The sequence below is a fragment of the Pseudorasbora parva genome, chromosome 21, assembly GCF_024679245.1.
Source record: "Pseudorasbora parva isolate DD20220531a chromosome 21, ASM2467924v1, whole genome shotgun sequence".
Classification (NCBI taxonomy): domain Eukaryota; kingdom Metazoa; phylum Chordata; class Actinopteri; order Cypriniformes; family Gobionidae; genus Pseudorasbora; species Pseudorasbora parva.
This window is the reverse complement of record NC_090192.1, coordinates 19,294,412-19,311,949: the sequence shown is the minus strand read 5'-3', so window position 1 is coordinate 19,311,949 and position 17,538 is coordinate 19,294,412. Positions and strand designations below refer to the sequence as shown.

Here is a 17,538-nt window from a genome sequence, read left to right as displayed (position 1 = left end):
GGATTGAGAGTGGGTCAAGATCCCTAGAGACTGAAAGCGCGAGAGTTACATTCTTCATTACCCTTGTTCCTCGTAAAGCGTACCTTGAAGTTAGGCTGAGCAAAGCAACGCGCTACCGCTATCATGGAAGCTGTGAGGGGTCCGGATACGCCGATGGTGGTCAGGAACTCGGAGATGTTGGGCGTCAACCTGAAGGGGACGGGTCGGTTGGCATCCAGATCACCAGTGGCATCATTAATGTCAAAGCGGAAGTATGATACATTGAGTTTTCCAGTGTCCTGTAGGGGGAAAAACACATCAGGGTGGTGTCATTTGATAAATCTCTGAGAATCTGACCTTGTCAAACAGAAACTACAATTTGCAGACTCCTGATAACTTTGAGAGATAAATATCATGTGGCGCCAAGTCATTAGTTTCCATCCAGAGAAATAAGGAAAATTTGGGAAAGGAGCCTATTTGCTCATGTGGGACTCAAGTGGGACCAACATCAGACAACAGCTAATCTATAGCACTCTGGGAAAACTGGATAGTGTTGTAGACATCCGACCACAAAAATGTGAGGATGTATCGATTCTACACCCACTGTGGTCTGCATCAGCATTTCAGAATATGAACTAAAATAATCTCCATTTGCCTTCGATGCCCTTGATGTAGAGGGTCGTCATTACCAATAAAGTATTTCACAGATAACATGCTTAAGATAAACATGTATATTTATATGGGCGAGATCAGAATGTAGATTAGCATTATTTTAATAATGATGGAGTATCACTCTAAGCACAATAAGAACGTGTTCAAACATGATTCAAGTTCAGTATTTCGACCCTGCACAGGACCAAACTCAATATCTTGAGTCAAACGGAAAGCTACGCTGGAAGTGATACACCAGGGAAATGCATGATGGTTTGTGCGTGCTATTGAGAGAGAAACAGAGACAAAGACAGCACATATCTGCTTGTCCGCTCTGCCTGCAGTGGTAATCTCCCAGTGCCTAATGAGATCTGTAGAGTGGAACCGGCGGCAAGGGGCCTTACTATACCCACTTAGCCGCCCATTCGTCCACCTGTCAGAAAACTGCAGATAAGAATCATAGGATGAGGTGCTTGTTTAGCATTGTGTAGCGTTTCTAATAAAAGACTTTCAAATGCACTGACCCGATACCATACTGCAAATGTTGCAGGACAGCTAGGGAGTGGCCGGCTAAAACTGAAGCATGTGTGATGACCCAACACACTTCTCTGGATGTATATTTGATGAAAGCGAGCTAGTATCAAGTTTGAGATCAGTTCCATTAAGTCGAGTCGTTCAGGTACCTGTGCGATCTGCAGCATCTCTGGGTTGAGACGGTTCAGGTGCAGCATGAACTCAGCCAGACCAATTAGAGCAAGCTGGATGGTGAACATTTTGCGGAAGGTCCAGTAGTCTGTGGCGTTGGGGAAGGTGTGCAGAGCCCATTCCTTCAACATGCTACGAGGAACCATATTGCCCTGGACCTCCTTTAGAATGTCACGCAGGACCTTAAAACATGCGACAAAAAAAGATGACAGTTAAAAAGACAGAAAAGCTATTCTATTTGTTAATTTACTTAATTGCATGTTAGGGTAAATGTCCAGTAAGGTGGGACACTGTCCATTTTAGAACTGGTTTCAAATTTCCAAGAACCTGGGATTCGATAAAACGGCGAGATTAGGATTCTGCTTATCGATTCCTGTGTGCACATTTTAATAAACATTTAAAAAACATTAATTCAAGCGCAAGAAGACCTGCACTGTGTTTTCTATGCTGCACACACATCCAAAGCACGGCACAGAAATAGTCATTTTAAAGCATTAAAGCGCAAGAAGACTCACGCACGGTTTTCTATTTTCCAAATTGACGTGCACAGAATGCCGCCTCTCTTACATGTATAGTGTATTCACAATGCAGAGTTCTCTTCTATGTCTTTTTAGACTTGAACGGACAAATACACACAAAAATGTCAAAATATCCCCGTAAATATAGTCGTTTATGTTGAGTGAACATAAACAGCTGACAAAGAAAACAGTATATTGGATCCGTGCAGCTCTAAAAGTGACAGCAGCATAATATTCCATCTGTAGTTTCTATAATAACGCTCATCAAACAACAAAAGACAAAGAAAAAAATTAACTCTCTGTTCTTGACTGAATAACTTTTGTAACTATATTCTCAATGTATATTTTATTTATAAAGTGCAGTGTTATTTTACATTTAATTAGTTTCTGTACTGGAATATCCTAAAGCGCTGTTTATTTCAATCATATATTTGTTCAGTTGTATTTATATTTGTGCAATTGCTAATTAAAAAAAAATACTGAGTGTTTACTTGTCTTTAATAATGCTTTAAACTCATATTAGGCTAGTTTTTTTGCTATGGTATTTTTAAAACCATATGCTTATTTATGCTCTAACATAATTCATAAATCATTAGGGATATTTTTATGCACATTCTTTTTTTAACATGAATAAATAGATTTCACTTAAGTTATTAATTAGATGTGTATGGAGACGTCCCAGTGGTGTAAGTGTAATTTAGCCTGTTGATTTTTGTTCATGGTATTTTGCTATGATGAAATGTTTTGCAATAAGTCTTAGAATAAATGTGAATGATATCCAAGTTTTTTTGTTTTTTTTCACATTATTGGAATCGATAAGTAGAATCAGAATTGTAACAACTCAAAAAAATACCCATCCCAAATCCCCAGTTCATTTTCCTCCAAAATCTAAAAGTAAGGGTAATTATTATTTTTCAAGTATTTTTAAATTATTAAATATATTACTATTATTATTCTCATTTCCATAATGCATCCAGATCTGTATATAAAATATAAATATAGGAAAACATATATTTATATATAACTATAACTAAGACATGCCCTAGGCAATTTCATGAGATTTTCATTCCTTTTTAATTGATATACTTTTTTTATATTATTCATGGCATACCTGATGGCTGGCTTGGGTTCCTCTAGCCTGAACAGTCGCAAGACGGTCATAATAGCGGGAAATGGGGTTGTCGTGCTCAATGCCCTTCTTAGCACAACGTTGCTTGTAGATTTCCACCAGAGACAGAGACGATGGATTGTCCTCCACTAACCGCATTTGAGGAGACACTGCCACCACCCTTGGGACTGAGAAGAGGACAGATTTAAGGAGGATGTACTTTACTGGTATATAAAGCAATTCTAAATCCCACTGGCTTCTCTGCAGCTATTCTGATCATTTTCCATGAATAGCATATTATGGATTCTATTTGGCTTTGATAAAAGGACTGTTAACTTGAAATATAACATCACTCAAAGGTTCACAAACCTCTTTATACAATCGTTCAATTTACAGTCAGATCAACAAGACGAATCGACAGCTGAGAGGGCACAAACACGTGAGGGTAAAAAGAAAAACATGTCACATTACCACTGGGACTTCTAATGAATAACTGGAATACATTAATTCATGCTAAAAATAGAATGTGCATATAAACACGACTAACGATTATTAATTATGTTAAAGCATAAAATCAAACCTCTTTTCAGAAAAAAAAAAGGCTAAATGTTCCAGTGAAAGCTAAAACATGGCACCCTGGACCTATGACCGGAGAGAGTTTCATCTTTAATGTGTCTGTCACAAAAAGACAATTTAGATCTTCCTCCCTCAGTCTCCACAGGGAGAAGAGCAACCTCATTTTCATTCCTTCTGCTCCAGTCCCCCTCTCTCTTTTATTCTGTTACAACTACACAGCTTTTCTGGTCCTTTTCACCTCAATCTTGCCTCTTTTTTTCTCTTTTACCTCCCCCAATCTGCCTAAGAGCAACTAGGCCATTGAGCCCAGCACTAAGGGCAAATGGACAGCATTCAAAAGGGTCAAATCTGCCACATTTATGCCACAATTCAAAATAGATGTAGCTAGATAAGTAAAAAATATTTATATTTTAATTTAATTTAATTCAATTTATTCATTATTTAATGCATTTGGACTTATTTACACTGTTAAAGAGTTGGATTCTCATTGGAGTTGGACGTATGATACTATCCATTTCTGTGCCAAATACACTCCTTCAGGATTCTAATACATTTCGGAACGTTTTTTTTTTCTAAGCATGGCCCTGTACGACTTCATAAAAGTCGGAAATCCTTGTATTGGCACTTCTCCCTGATGAGCATGTGCGCACATCAACCAGAACGAGAGCAAGAGCACGTCCATCAACGAGCTTCGTTCGGGTTACGGGAGCCGTTGGCAGCGCAATCATTTAGTTTTTAGACCACGAAATCAACAATGCTACTAAAGAAGTGTGTTTTTGGTTGTGAGTGAAAGATAACATTGTTCAGCTTCCCAAATAACCCAGCGTTAAGGAAACAGTGGATGCAGTTTGTTTTTCAAGAGCAGCAACGGAGTTCTGCAAGTGTGTGTGTTTGTTCCCGGGAATGAGTCGAAACCGCAGGCGGTGAGTAATACTGCATCAAATGTCTGTGTTTTGTTGGCAATTGGTACGTAAGGGCATATAATGTAAACAACATGAACATATAGTGAAACGAAAGTTATCCAGGGATAATGCCATGATGCAATGTGTGTGTTCCATTCTCTTTAGCCCTCAAGATTAACATGAGATTGGCAGAAACTGTTATGTGATCTTTAAAATAATTTATTTCATTGTATTTTATTCTTTATAAAGTTTTATATAATCACATACTTGTATATGATTTTATTTTTCATTAAAAATAAACTTTGGGCTTGAACTTGGTCATTGAAATGCAAGGTCATGTCCAAAGCGCTGACATAAATAGATGTAGTGATTGCTATTTCATGGGGAAGGGACAGTTTCTGTGGTTGGCGCAGTACCTGTGAAGAAGAGGTGTCTCTTGGTGGTCTCTTTCCTCTTCTCCAGGCAGGGGTTGAGTAGCCGCAAGAGCTGCAACACACGCTCCTCTCTGCGGGACTCCGTCAGACATGCGTCATTCATCACCAAGTATGGATAGATCTTGCCGTTGTGCCCGCGGATGTAGAGGCGTCGAGCAGCTGTGTTGTGCTTTTGAACAATCTCCACCCTGGGCATGAACCTTAGGAGGTAGAGTAAGTGGGTGTGAGAGAGAGAATGATGGGTAAGTGATGAAGTAATCACTGAGAATTAAGGTCTCAGCTGGAGTCTAGCTTAGAACTCTAAACCAAAAATCAAAAACCACCTACGGGTCCAAGGGCCTATTAGAGGCATGAAGCTAAAAAAATAAATAAAAAAATCACTAGCAAACTAATTTGTCAAGTCAAGGCATGTCAAGTCAAGTAACCTTTATTTATATAGAGCTTTTACAATGCCAATCGTTTCAAAGCAGCTTCACAGTTTTAACTACCCTGGATGCCAGCCGAACTTAGCCCCGCCCACACAATTTTTAGGTCGGGCAGTTCGGTCTGGCCTTGCTCCATAGAGGAGTAATTATCCCCGAACAGAAACTGGACCAATGAAATCATCAGGGCGGGCTTTAACAATGACGGACAGATGATAAACAGTAACGTAATCATGCACGTCAAAGGGGCTTGGATTATATTTGTTCGAATCCTAAACGGAGAGCTTGTTTGTGCATTCACCTTCTCAATTTCTCTCAGAAATGATGATCATGTTGGGTAAATACTGTGTGTATCATTAAATTATTTAATTTTTGTACAACACCGACAAAGATAGTGTATTCCAGCCTGATTTCAGCGCACGTGCAGACAGGGTTGCCAAGTTTTTACGACAAAACCCGCCAACTACCAGCCCTAAAAAATAGCTTCTCAGGGGGGTTCTCCGGGGGAAAAATGGCGTTTGGGGGGTAAAATGTGTGTTATTTTGGCTAGGTTGCCTGCTAAAATTCGCACTCATGGGTCTATATATCACATAATAGTCGCTTCAACCCGTGGACATAGAAAACAACCCGCGGGGGGAAAAAAACGCGGACTTGGCAACACAGTGCAGTTGAACTATGTTGACATTTGACAATGCGTCGCTTCGTTGCTCTGATTGGTTGTAGGTCTATCCAATTTTTTGTCTTTTCTGGTTCAGTTGAAACACGCCTCATAATCACAGCCCAATGGAGTAGTTTCAGACTAGAATTGAGTATGACCATTTTTAACAGGAAAATAAAGCAACAGAATTTGATTCGGATGTACAGCCGCTCTGGAGTAAACCGTGATGTTATCCAGCTAATTTCAAATATTATATAGTGTCAATGCATGCTGATCGGTAATATAGTTGAAATTTAAGTGTCCTCAACTGAGCAAGCCAAAAGTCAAAGGCAACGGTGGCAAGGAACTAAAAGTCTTTCAGGGCCAGAATGGAGGAAAAAAAACGTTAGGAGAAATCAGGCTCAGTTGGTGTGTCAGTTCAGTGTCAGTTCTCCTCTGGCTGAAAAAACAAACAGTATATGATTAGGACTCTGGCAACATTACAGGTCAGAAGTCATATTAGAGCCCATATTAGATAGATGTCCTGAATAATTAGGCTTGTTTTGGTTTTTGCTTGCCCCTACACAGATGCAATTTGCAAAAATAAATGAATTAAAAGATCTAATAACTAGTTCGACGAATAGATGATTACTGCAGCTGACTGGCTTTTTATTCTTATAAGGAGGGTTGTTATTTTATGCGGCAAAATGCGTCAGGTAACTCTGAACCTAGGCCAATTATTTATGACTTCCTTATGACAGATCAACTAGTCAGTTATTGGATGACTAAATGATCAGTCGACCAGCACACCCCCAGTGTGTATTAGTTGTTACCTGGCAATCTTGATGTAATAGTGTGTGGGCTTAGGCATGAGGAACTCTCCAGGGATCTCCACTTCAGCAGTCTGGGCCGAGAAGTTGCTAAGGAAACGGCATTTCTCCTCTATCAGGAAGAACTTGGGCAGCTGTTTCGTCTTGGCTTCTAGGATCTTGATCCACTTCTTCAGCTTTGAAATGAGATTGTGCAGCTTCATGGAGCCAGGAACGCTGAAGTCAAAATCTGTGTACGGAAAGAGAGACGGGCCACGGTAAAACAGAGGAACTGATACGTAGCTGAGAAGAAGAATAAAAGAAAAACGCAAAAGATGATCGAATAAAAACAGGTGGAGGAAAAATCTCTGGATGTGTCGAAAGAGGCACACGTGGCAGAGAGTGTGTGTGATAGAGACTGAGACGGGAGGAGACGTTATCTTTGGATCAGGGAAACAGAAGTGGTGCACTTCCTCCCAGGATCCCCTTGCGACGTGATGGTGCCGATAACATCAAGGTTCATGAGGAGGGAAAAAAGGATTAACTGCTCAATGCAACTTCTAAATGACATTGTGCATTAAGTTGGAGAGCGCACACAAAAGGTATGGTCGGAATGCAAGCCACGTTCCCAATTTTAGAGACAACCTCCAGGCCAGAACGTCTTTATCAAATAGGCTAAAAGCTGCTCCACTTTCATACTTCTGTTGTGCCACATTAATAAAACCACATACTGCTGATACTGAAATGAAATGGCTTTTTAATTTTAGACATTTAAGATGAAAAACACCCCCAGAAAATAAAATAAAAAATGGTATAATTAACGCTTTGGCAAAAGACACTTTAATTCAAAAGCATCTTGCATTGAGCTGCCACTCATCTCAAAGCCAGTGAGATGTGGCTGCCAAACATAATGAAAGGCCATTTAAGAAACTCTTACTGCTCGCATGACACTTGCAATATCGTCAATGTTCCGTGTGACATTTTGTTTAGCAGTAAACTGCCATAAGCACTGCAGCTCCCACCCATTTCCATGCCCCAAATTAGATGATGTCTTGTGAAATCAGACACGCTCTGTAATCTCTGCCAATCTGACTCTTCCTGAGAGACTTTAAGACGGTTTAGGTCCTAATGACCAGTGAGCATTAAGAAAGAGATTTGACTCAAAAGCACGGCTATGCGCATATGCAGCGGTCGACTTGGTGCGATCACTTTAGAAAAAAAAAACCCCAGACAATCCCCTGCAGCGGCGGTGGCCCGAAGCGAGGGTTTTTTCAGATAACGGCGCCTCCTGGGCAACACAGGCTCTTTTCTGATAAATATAGCACCTTTGAGCATGGATGGGGAGTACGGTGCGCTCCGTTTCAGCCTTCTCACTGACCCAGGATCAGCTCAACTCTAGGGGGATTTGAGCTCCCCGCTGTTGTAGAAAACAAAGTCTCTGCTCTCTGACCTGTGAATGAGATACACTGAAGGCGGAAGTTTTCTGCACCTAATAATGCTCGGGCGGTGGAGGTGGCCAAGCGCTAAAAATACATCCCCCCGTCGGCCGTCGGCCTGCGCTGCTCGCTGTGCAGCGGTCTCCGGTGAATTCTCTACTTTAAATTCCATCACTGAAATGCCTGAGTGAACACAGTGTACAGCACAACAGGAGCCCTGAAACAGCCTTGGCCCCGCAGACACGCTCCCGCTTTAGATCAATGTAGACGGCAGAGCTCGAGAACAGCATAACCCCGCTACGGTAAAACAAGCATTTCCGAAATATAAACACCACTAGTACTATAATCGCAGTACTATTACTAGCATTTCACCCAGCACTACATTCCTTTCAAAGATACACAATTTAAGCATTTAAAAATGTCTCTGTATATTGGTGATTGTAAAGAAAAAAAACCCTACAAAAATCACAAAGTATATAGATTTAAATATATATATAATCGCAAAGTCTCTCGCATGAAGCAAATGTAACTCAAATTTTAAATGAAAAAATGACTTTACTAGTAAAGTCAAATTATAATTTTTTTTTATCTTTAAATGTAATTGGAGTATGTGTGACAAAAATGCTCATTCAAACAGGAATAAAAAATAGGAACAAACATTAGGGGAGTGTTAATAGGTATGCTAATAAAAAAAAAAGGATCATTACACCATGCCTACACCGTTGTTGTTGCAGCTCCATATCCATTTGTACTGTTGTCGGAAGTAGCGCAAACGTGTACAGTACATTATAAATACAATGGAGCATCAGTTTACTGTCAAATTGCACTGCATTCAGTGTAGACAGTAACACTGATTCTAATGGGCTTTTACATTTGGCTGTGTTGCATTGTGCTGCTCTCGTCTGGAGTAGACAGAGTTGTGCAATCAAACAATCAGTATTAAACCATGAGAAGATGTCAATAAAATAGCTTGTATACAAATTTTCATCTAACATTCATTTACCTATATGATTAAATTGATGATAAAATGACCCAATGTCCATAGTACACGTAGACTGGGTAAACCCAGCCTGATATGCTGACGATTTGATTATTTTAGAAAATACATCTCCCCAGACCAATGTTCAATTACAAATTGAGCTGGGTCTGGTGATAGCCAGACAATAGTACACGCACATAAAAATGTATATATATATATATATGTATGTAATGTATGTAATGTATGTAATGTATGTATGTATGTATGTATGTATGTATGTATGTATGTATGTATGTATGTATGTATGTATGTATGTATGTGTATATATATATATATATATATATATATATATATATATATATATATATATATATATATATATATATATATATATATATATATATATATATATATACATATATATATATATATATATACATATATATATATATATATATATATATATATATATATATATATAACAACTTAACTTAAAACAGAAGTAAATGTAATATACATTTTATATTCTAAAATTATTTTATTTTATATAGTTTAATTTAACATTTTTATGTCTAACACAAATTTAAAAATGTCTTAATTTGGTCAAATATTCTTTGAGTTAAAATTTAAAGGGTTAGTTCACCCAAAAATGAAATTGATGTCATTAATGACTCACCCTAATCTCGTTCCACACCCAAAAGACCTCCATTCATCTTCAGAACACAGTTTTAAGATATTCTATATTTTGCACACTAATGTTCCAATAAACCACGTTGAAACAAGGCCTCTAATCACCTATTGTTTATTTTTTATTATTTTTTTAATTTAATGCAGGTTATATACCGAACTTTATAGTAATATTTCAGAGCTTACTTAAATACTTTAGCAGTTAGCCGCAAATTTCCCCGGAGCGAAGACGGAACGGTGTTTCTGATATCAGTGAGGGAGGAGTGGAGTGGGGAGCTGGAAATTGTGAACCCGGAGCGGAGCTGGAGCGGAGTGAGTCTTGAATGCAAAGAGCGTGGAGGGGATATTGCTGCCACTCCACTCCGCTCACATACTCTGGTGGAAAAACATTAGGGTGAGTCATTAATTTAATTTTTAGGGTTAACTAAACCTTTAAATGATATCTCATCAATAGTTAAAGAATGCAGTTATATTATTAGCGGAAAAAAACTATTTGGGCAGGCCACATTTGATAAACGTATAACATGTTTCTGGCTTGCTTGTGATTGGTTTAAAAGATTCTTAAACGGTGCTGGACTGTTTGTTTGGGCGTGTGTTGGAATGGAGAGACTGGGAGGAGAAACTCCTCTGGAAAAGAAGAGAAGGATACAGGGATTGAAAGGACTGTGTGCTTTGCTGGTTCCCCTCCAAAACTCATTCCCTGTAGCAGGAGGTGTCAGGTGAGTAGAGAAGGCTCAGGGCGCGCTGGTCATGCCTCACTGCCCAGAGACAGCTGGCACCACAACATCTGTTTTACACCCTTACAACCTTAACAGTCCTCGAAGGCCATGAGCACACACACAGGCCTCCGGATAGAACTTCATATGAAGCAAACAAGAACAGTAGCTCCAGGATTCAAGGTTTACTGAGGTGGAAAGACTGTAGGTGGACAGGGGAAGGAAAGTATAAACATATTCTGCTCTCCTGAGCAGAGGACAGCTGAGGGGGAGTTTGTTTTAACATACGCCATGGATCACACATGCGCCGCTTCCTGAGAGCCAGGTCTACATCAGGGGCACTGGAAGGTTATTGTCGGGGCAATGTTTACAAAACTCGCCTCAGGAATGAGCCGTGCCTACTTCTTCCGTACTCAACGATAAAAAAAAAAAAAAAAACATCTCCAGGGGGTGAAGGACATTTGGGATTTAAAAGTAAAGTCACAGAGAAAAAAAATACAGCATTTAGTTGTTAGGCATTTAGAAATATAATGCATGAGGTGGGAATGCGGCCATGACACAAAGAAAAGTAAGCATTATTGTTCAATAATTCAACAGCCCAGAGGCAATTATTCAGCTTCTACTACGGTCACCACACCTCAGAACATTTTTCAGATGATGGGTTTCAAGACATTTGTCAGGTTACTTCCCTTAAAACAGTCATGTTTCTTACACATTTAATCCCATTTATTAGAAAATAAAAAACAAAAATAAAAAACAATAAAAAACATTTTGCATATTACAAAACTTTGTGTTCTTTCTTCCTCCAAACCAATCTACACATAATTGACATGTGTAGTGTTTTTTTGGAAAGCATGTTGACTTAAAGCTGTGTAATTTCTTTACAGTCAACAGCACCTTGATACACACACAGTTCTGCCCATAGTCATCTTCCCATTAAATCTAATCACATGGTTCACAGAGCCAATTATTGTCAGAGTCGGTCTGGTGGAGAGGCCTGTGGTTAACTCTGAGCAGAAGTGGTTATGCAGAACAGAGACAAGAGCGAAAGCATGTGTAATTGTGCACAGGGGACGTGATCCTTTAAGTGCGCTTGCCTGCAGTTTAGACTTCTGCTGAGACTTCTGTGAGAAGTCCACGTGTGACAGATCATTCTCAAAGAGTCAGTAGACTAGAATTTTGTCTGTGCTTTGCAGACAATGAAATTAAACTAAATTTGAAGAAACGACCTTCGGAATGCATTAAACTTCTGTAATATGCTATTTTAAAGTAAAACAAAATTAATGTAGGGGTTGATTTGGAGATCAAGATTTGATTGGATCATGAAAATCTAGCTATGAGAAGGGTTTCCAAAAACTATCCAATAAAAAAAAATCATGGGAATTATTTGGTCAATGATCTTTAAAGCAGCAGTCCGTAACTTTTTGTGCTCTAGAGGTTAATAAATGGAACTTTATGTGTCTTGCGGTAAAACATTGAAGCAGGAGCTACTTCTCTCTGTTTATGTCTGTGACGAGTAAGGCAGGGACTGTGCTCCTCCACAGTGGTTCCTACCAGTCTGGTTTGAAATAGTCCCAATATAAGCATATTATAATAATAATATTACTATAGGTGTACCATAATGATTCAGGGTAAGAAAAAAACACGGGTAAAAAATAGATTCATGTTGTACATTCTCATTTGATAATTTTTGTAAATCTTGAACACGCATTTTTTTTACGGACAGCAGCTTTAATTTTATAAAGATCTAAAATCACAAAAAGTTATGCTGTCTAGTGTAAACTGTCAAAATAAAACTAATAAAAATATTTTTCTGTAATTTAAATAAAGCTGAAATAAATGATATATTATACATATACATATAAGATAAGATAAGCTTAAGCAAAATTGCAGTGGCGCCTAACGAATTGAAATAAGTTACTTGCTATTATTTATTTTTACTAAACCTGAAGTAAAAATATATTTTATATTAAAAACTAATTCAAAATATACAGTATACATAAAATGAAAACAACACTGATATTGACAAACTATATGAAAGAATGAAAAAAAAAAAATATATATATATATATATACACACACACACACACACACAACTGTCATGTTAGTTTCAGATGTGGAGAAAATTGCATTTCATAACTTAGAGGTGGAAAATGGCACTTTGCTGAAAGACATTTTGCCATGTAGAATAACATGCACAAGAATTGAACTGTTTTCTGACCTGTGGTGAACTGGCCCTTCATCTTCTGGAACACAGGGTCTTGAGCAGTGGCTTGAGCTCGGCGGGCTAAGGACTCTGAGGCGGCACTGGAGAACATGGTGGACACATTAGAGACATTTTCCAGGCCCACGCCAAACGTGCTGACCAGCTTTTTCACAAAGTTGAGTGTATGAGGAGTGATTTTAGCATCGGACACCGCTCCACTCTTTTCGAATGCCACAGAGTAGCATTTCGCCAAGCCCTGCTGGAGCTGCCGTAAAACCTGAGGAAGAAAACGAGGGAAAGATGAGAAACCAAGAGACAAGGATGAATGGTCAACCAGGTTTTAGCAATTTACCATGAAGGATAACACCATTCCCACATATTCAATCCAATTTGCCATTTTGATAATACTAAAAATCCTTCAAAGGCGAAGATGTTCACCAGAGAGATCAGTAAAAGCTTGCCTCTACCGGTCTCTGCTGCAGAGATTAAGCTTAGACTTCAAGTGAAGAAGATCACCATTAACAGACTAATTTAGTCTGGGACTACACTTCATCAATGTCTGTAAAATTAAACCCATGTTTTACTTCACTGAGCTCTCTCAATGCCAATTTCTTTCATCCTCCAGTTCTCCTTGCTAAACTTTCTTTCCTCGCCCTTTTTCTGTCCTCTTCTTCAGCCGTTCGTCGCTGAGTGTCCCACAGGAGTGGGTCTCTCGCGTCCCTGTCCAGTCTGGACGCATCACCGCATCAGCCCTGTCACAGCAATCCAATCTCCCCACGTTCAGTCTACACTCCCCTCACCCATCAATCATGGCGAGCCCCTCGCCAAAGCCCGATTAGCACTGGAGCGCCAATGTCCACCTGCACTGCAAAACCACTTTTCAGCCTCACTGAGCCCCAATCGTTCCCCTCTGTCAGCTTTCATCTGGCCAGCCGGCCCTCTGAAAACAGCTACGTGTACGAGAGCATGCGGCATGAGACTAAAGGACGTAAGCAAACCGGACAGAAAACGCATTCATGTCATGTTTAACTTGCGCTCAGGGCTGATGTGCTTTAAGAGGTAGCCACTCACCTTTGGAATACAAAAACTCTCTCTTTAACACATAAACCACTCACCTCCTCATGCCAGTTCTCCCTGAACCAGACCATCTGGTCCACGATGCCCTCCAGAGAGGAAAGCAGGGTGGGATGGAGCTCACGCTGCATGTGCATGATTCGACTGCAGCGCCACATGGGAGCGGTGGCACGGATGGGACCCGGGTCAGATGCAGAATGGGCCTGGGCAGCCGCCGAACTGGGCTGCTGCTGGCCAGAGTCTGAGGAAAAGTGAGAGAGACACAGCACATGAAGGAAAAAAAGTTGACTTTTCTAGGACATTATATTGTTCAATGTGAATGTTCTGGGAAAAAAAGAAAACTCCAGTCATACCGCTCTTGTAGCGCTCCCTCTGCTCGATTTTCAGCGTCAGGTACAGGGTTCGGATCGGAAAGTACACTGCTTGAGGGTAGACACGTCCCACCTAAGAGAAACAGTTGCAGATTACATTTCAGATCGTCCCTGTGGGCTTGGGTCAGAGCGAGAAACGTTGTGCTGACATGTTTTGAAACTTCTCTCTGATAGTGCAGGCTTTTGAAAATGAAACCGTAGGGAGAAAGCAATGAGATGGACAAACATCAAGGGCAGATTAAAACCATGGCTCAATATGACACTCGCTAAAAGCTTGTCAAGCCAAGTGTACACTTTCTCCTTTTTTTGTGTCCTTGAACAGCATCACAAAGAGAAGGTTCAGGATGTTTAATGCTTTAGCCCAAAAGCGCATGTATTTATCAAAACGGCTCTAAGAACACAAGTCTTATTTAGTTAACATTAGCGTAGGGCTGATCACAAGAAATATCTGTTCACAGCAAGGACAATGACTAAAATGATAAAGACATAGTTCTAAAAATCATTCTAAATATGAAACAAAAGTTAAGTCCACACCACAACTATAATGGCACAGAGAAACAATTTTTTTTCCAGCTAATGAACAACAAAACTATTGATAGCCAATTAGAGTTCATCCTGCTTTAAAGTGAAACGTGAAAGTAAAACGTTGTCAATCGGCAGTTGCCCGAAAACATTTTTCTGAATTTTAACGATGCAATATTGTGAAAATGAACAAATGCGAGCGACACTCGGGACAGTAGACGGGCTAGTGCTGCATCGGCACAAAAGTTTAAGCCTTGCCAATTTAAATATTCAAACAGAAGATGACGCAAAAGGGAACTTGATTCATTACTTGTGCGCTGTGTGGGAGATTTCTGTGCGCAAACATCCGTCTCAGAGTGCGAATAGCAAATTGAGCTCTCACACATCTTCTTGCAACTGGCAAATTCAAACAAAATTGTCATAATGCCCGTCTTGGCGAGTGTCCTAGTAAACAGTCGGGTATATCGGAAGTGAACGTAAACAGTTGAGAAAGCAAGCATGTGAACGATCTAAAAGTGACAGCAGCCTAATATTCCTGCTGTGTTTTTAATGTTGATCAAACAAGACAAAAAATGCCTTTAACTGAACAACTTTTGCAACTTTAGTAAGGATGAATCTAGGTTGCATTTATACAGTGATTACAATGGAGTGTTATTTTACGTTCGATTACTCTATTCATTTTATAAAAAACTACTGTTAGACCTACCTAATAAACCTACCTAAAAAACACTGCTTTTCATTTTCACATCTTTGTTCTATTGTATTTATTTGTAATATTGCTTGTAGGGCTGGGATAAACGATTATTTTTTAAACGATTAATCTAGCGATTATATTTTTGGTGCATCGATTAATCTAGCGATTAATTATTCCTGTCTGATTTGGTTACGATTCGATTCAGTTATCGATTATCTCCCCAATAATTGCCTAATAGCAATTTATACATGTTGATTTAATTATCTGAAAGAAAAAAAGCTAATTCCTTAACATTGCAATATATCTTTATTGCTCTTAAAATTCCAAAGTAAGACTACACAAGAGCAATGCATTCAATCTCGGCTGCGTGGCGTGTCCGTATTTGTTTCGGCTCCCATGTTAACAGGTTGGAGTTTGCCGCCCCGTGGCTGACAAGCAACAGAAACGCCACGCGCATCCGCGGCATGACAGTGAAAACAGTTACATGTAGAGTGCATTACGGGCGCCAATATTCCGTTTAAAACCGGAATAGTCCTGGGATGAGACTGCTCACTTAGAGGATGGATACCCCCGGTCACATCAGCGAGATTAGACATTGAACTTTTAAATTTACATTTAAAACAGCTTATTATGTAGGTAGCCAATGTGCCCGATCCTTTCACTTGATGCAAACGTCTATTTTTGTGATTAAAATACATAAAATATTACCAAAACATCTGTCTTCCTGTGTGCAGAAATTTGTTTATGTAGCCGTGACAACTAAACGCGTGCGCGCACGGAGCAAGCGCTCTTAACACAGGCGCGCATTCCTGTGTTAAGAGCGCTTGCTCCGTGCACGCCGCGCGCCAACCCGCAAGCCTTGCACTTCTGAAAGTCTGAGGAGCCACTCATGTTGCTACCATAGATATACATATTAAATAATATACTTAATTACATAATATACTTTATTATGTATATCTATGGTTGCTACTACTCTCCGGCGCCGCCATCTTTATTTTGAGTCTGACGAATCGACGCGCATATTTTGCGTCGACGTACTTTTTGCATTGTCCCAGCCCTAATTTGATTGGCTTGCCTTTAAAAATGTTTTACATTAATATTAGCCTAGTTAACAGTTTTAGCTGTGGTATTGAAATTGGAATAAAGAACTGTGAAATTTGACTGGCATCTAAAACGTTGGTGTCATAACTGTCTAGTTTTTGCTAAATAAGTTTTGTGGCCAGTACATTTTGTAAAGTCATTTTTTTAAGTGGCATGACATAGCAACATTTTCTTAACCAATGATATGTTTTTGAACAAACAATTGTAGATAGGCAGTGTGTTTGGGGAACCTGTTTAGAAGGGGCCCTTATTTTGGCAATAAAATTTGGTTCCACAGAAATCGCACGCCCCATATTTAAGCTTTAATCAAAGTACCAAGTTGTGAGGTGTATTTCACATACTCTGAAGAAGGAAAAAAAGCCTGCCCCCAGTCTCTATACTTTAAATCCAACTAACAGAGGAGTCTGACTCATAACCCAATCTTTGGATCCTTTTATTGTTATGTAATAGTCCCAAAAACATGCTTATCAACTTGTTCCTCTCTTCTTTCTCTCCTGGCACTGCAATATCTGTGAGGGCTGTGAATGTTGTCCACATCAGTATGAGAGGGGATGAAGACAAATATGAAGGCGGCAGACAGCGCTGCTCCTCAAACCACCCGCAGCCCCTCTCAGGTCTCACAGCACCCAGCTCAAGCAGCCCATTAGAGTGGAAACAAGATCTTTGTCAAGCAGACGGCGGAAAGCAGGCTGGCCTTTAGGTGTAAAGAGACACCTCGGAGTCCAGATGGGCTTTTACATGAAAAGCAGCCATGGCCAAGACCTTCTGTTAAGAGCTTGTTAAGTATCGCATTAAAAATGAACGAAGCAAAAGGGGAAGAGATCACCCCTAAAATTGGAGAGAATTCTCATCATATTTTAGGGTGTGTGAGTGCTGGCATGTGATGGGTGTCCGTGTGCATAAAGGTGTTGAGTTTTCCTCGCCTCAGTTTCATCTCACGGCACCCCGCAGCTCACCTTCATCAATATTTCACCAAACGTTTTTTAAAACATCCCGCCAACTGGAGCACAG

General features: G+C 39.7%; 1 protein-coding gene across 6 annotated transcripts in view; it reads right to left on the bottom strand.

Annotated features, from left to right (window-relative positions):
- Positions 1-17,538, bottom strand: part of trrap (transformation/transcription domain-associated protein) — a 106,988-nt gene that overhangs the window by 1,313 nt on the left and 88,137 nt on the right. For all 6 annotated transcript variants that reach the window (XM_067430630.1, XM_067430632.1, XM_067430634.1 and 3 more), the window contains 8 exons: positions 14,193-14,283; positions 13,881-14,080; positions 12,781-13,042; positions 6,766-6,991; positions 4,856-5,073; positions 2,965-3,149; positions 1,314-1,517; positions 84-278 (listed from right to left, as the gene is read on the bottom strand). In XM_067430630.1, coding sequence (XP_067286731.1) covers positions 84-278; positions 1,314-1,517; positions 2,965-3,149; positions 4,856-5,073; positions 6,766-6,991; positions 12,781-13,042; positions 13,881-14,080; positions 14,193-14,283 — 1,581 coding nt within the window. The remainder of the gene's footprint in view (positions 1-83; positions 279-1,313; positions 1,518-2,964; positions 3,150-4,855; positions 5,074-6,765; positions 6,992-12,780; positions 13,043-13,880; positions 14,081-14,192; positions 14,284-17,538) is intronic.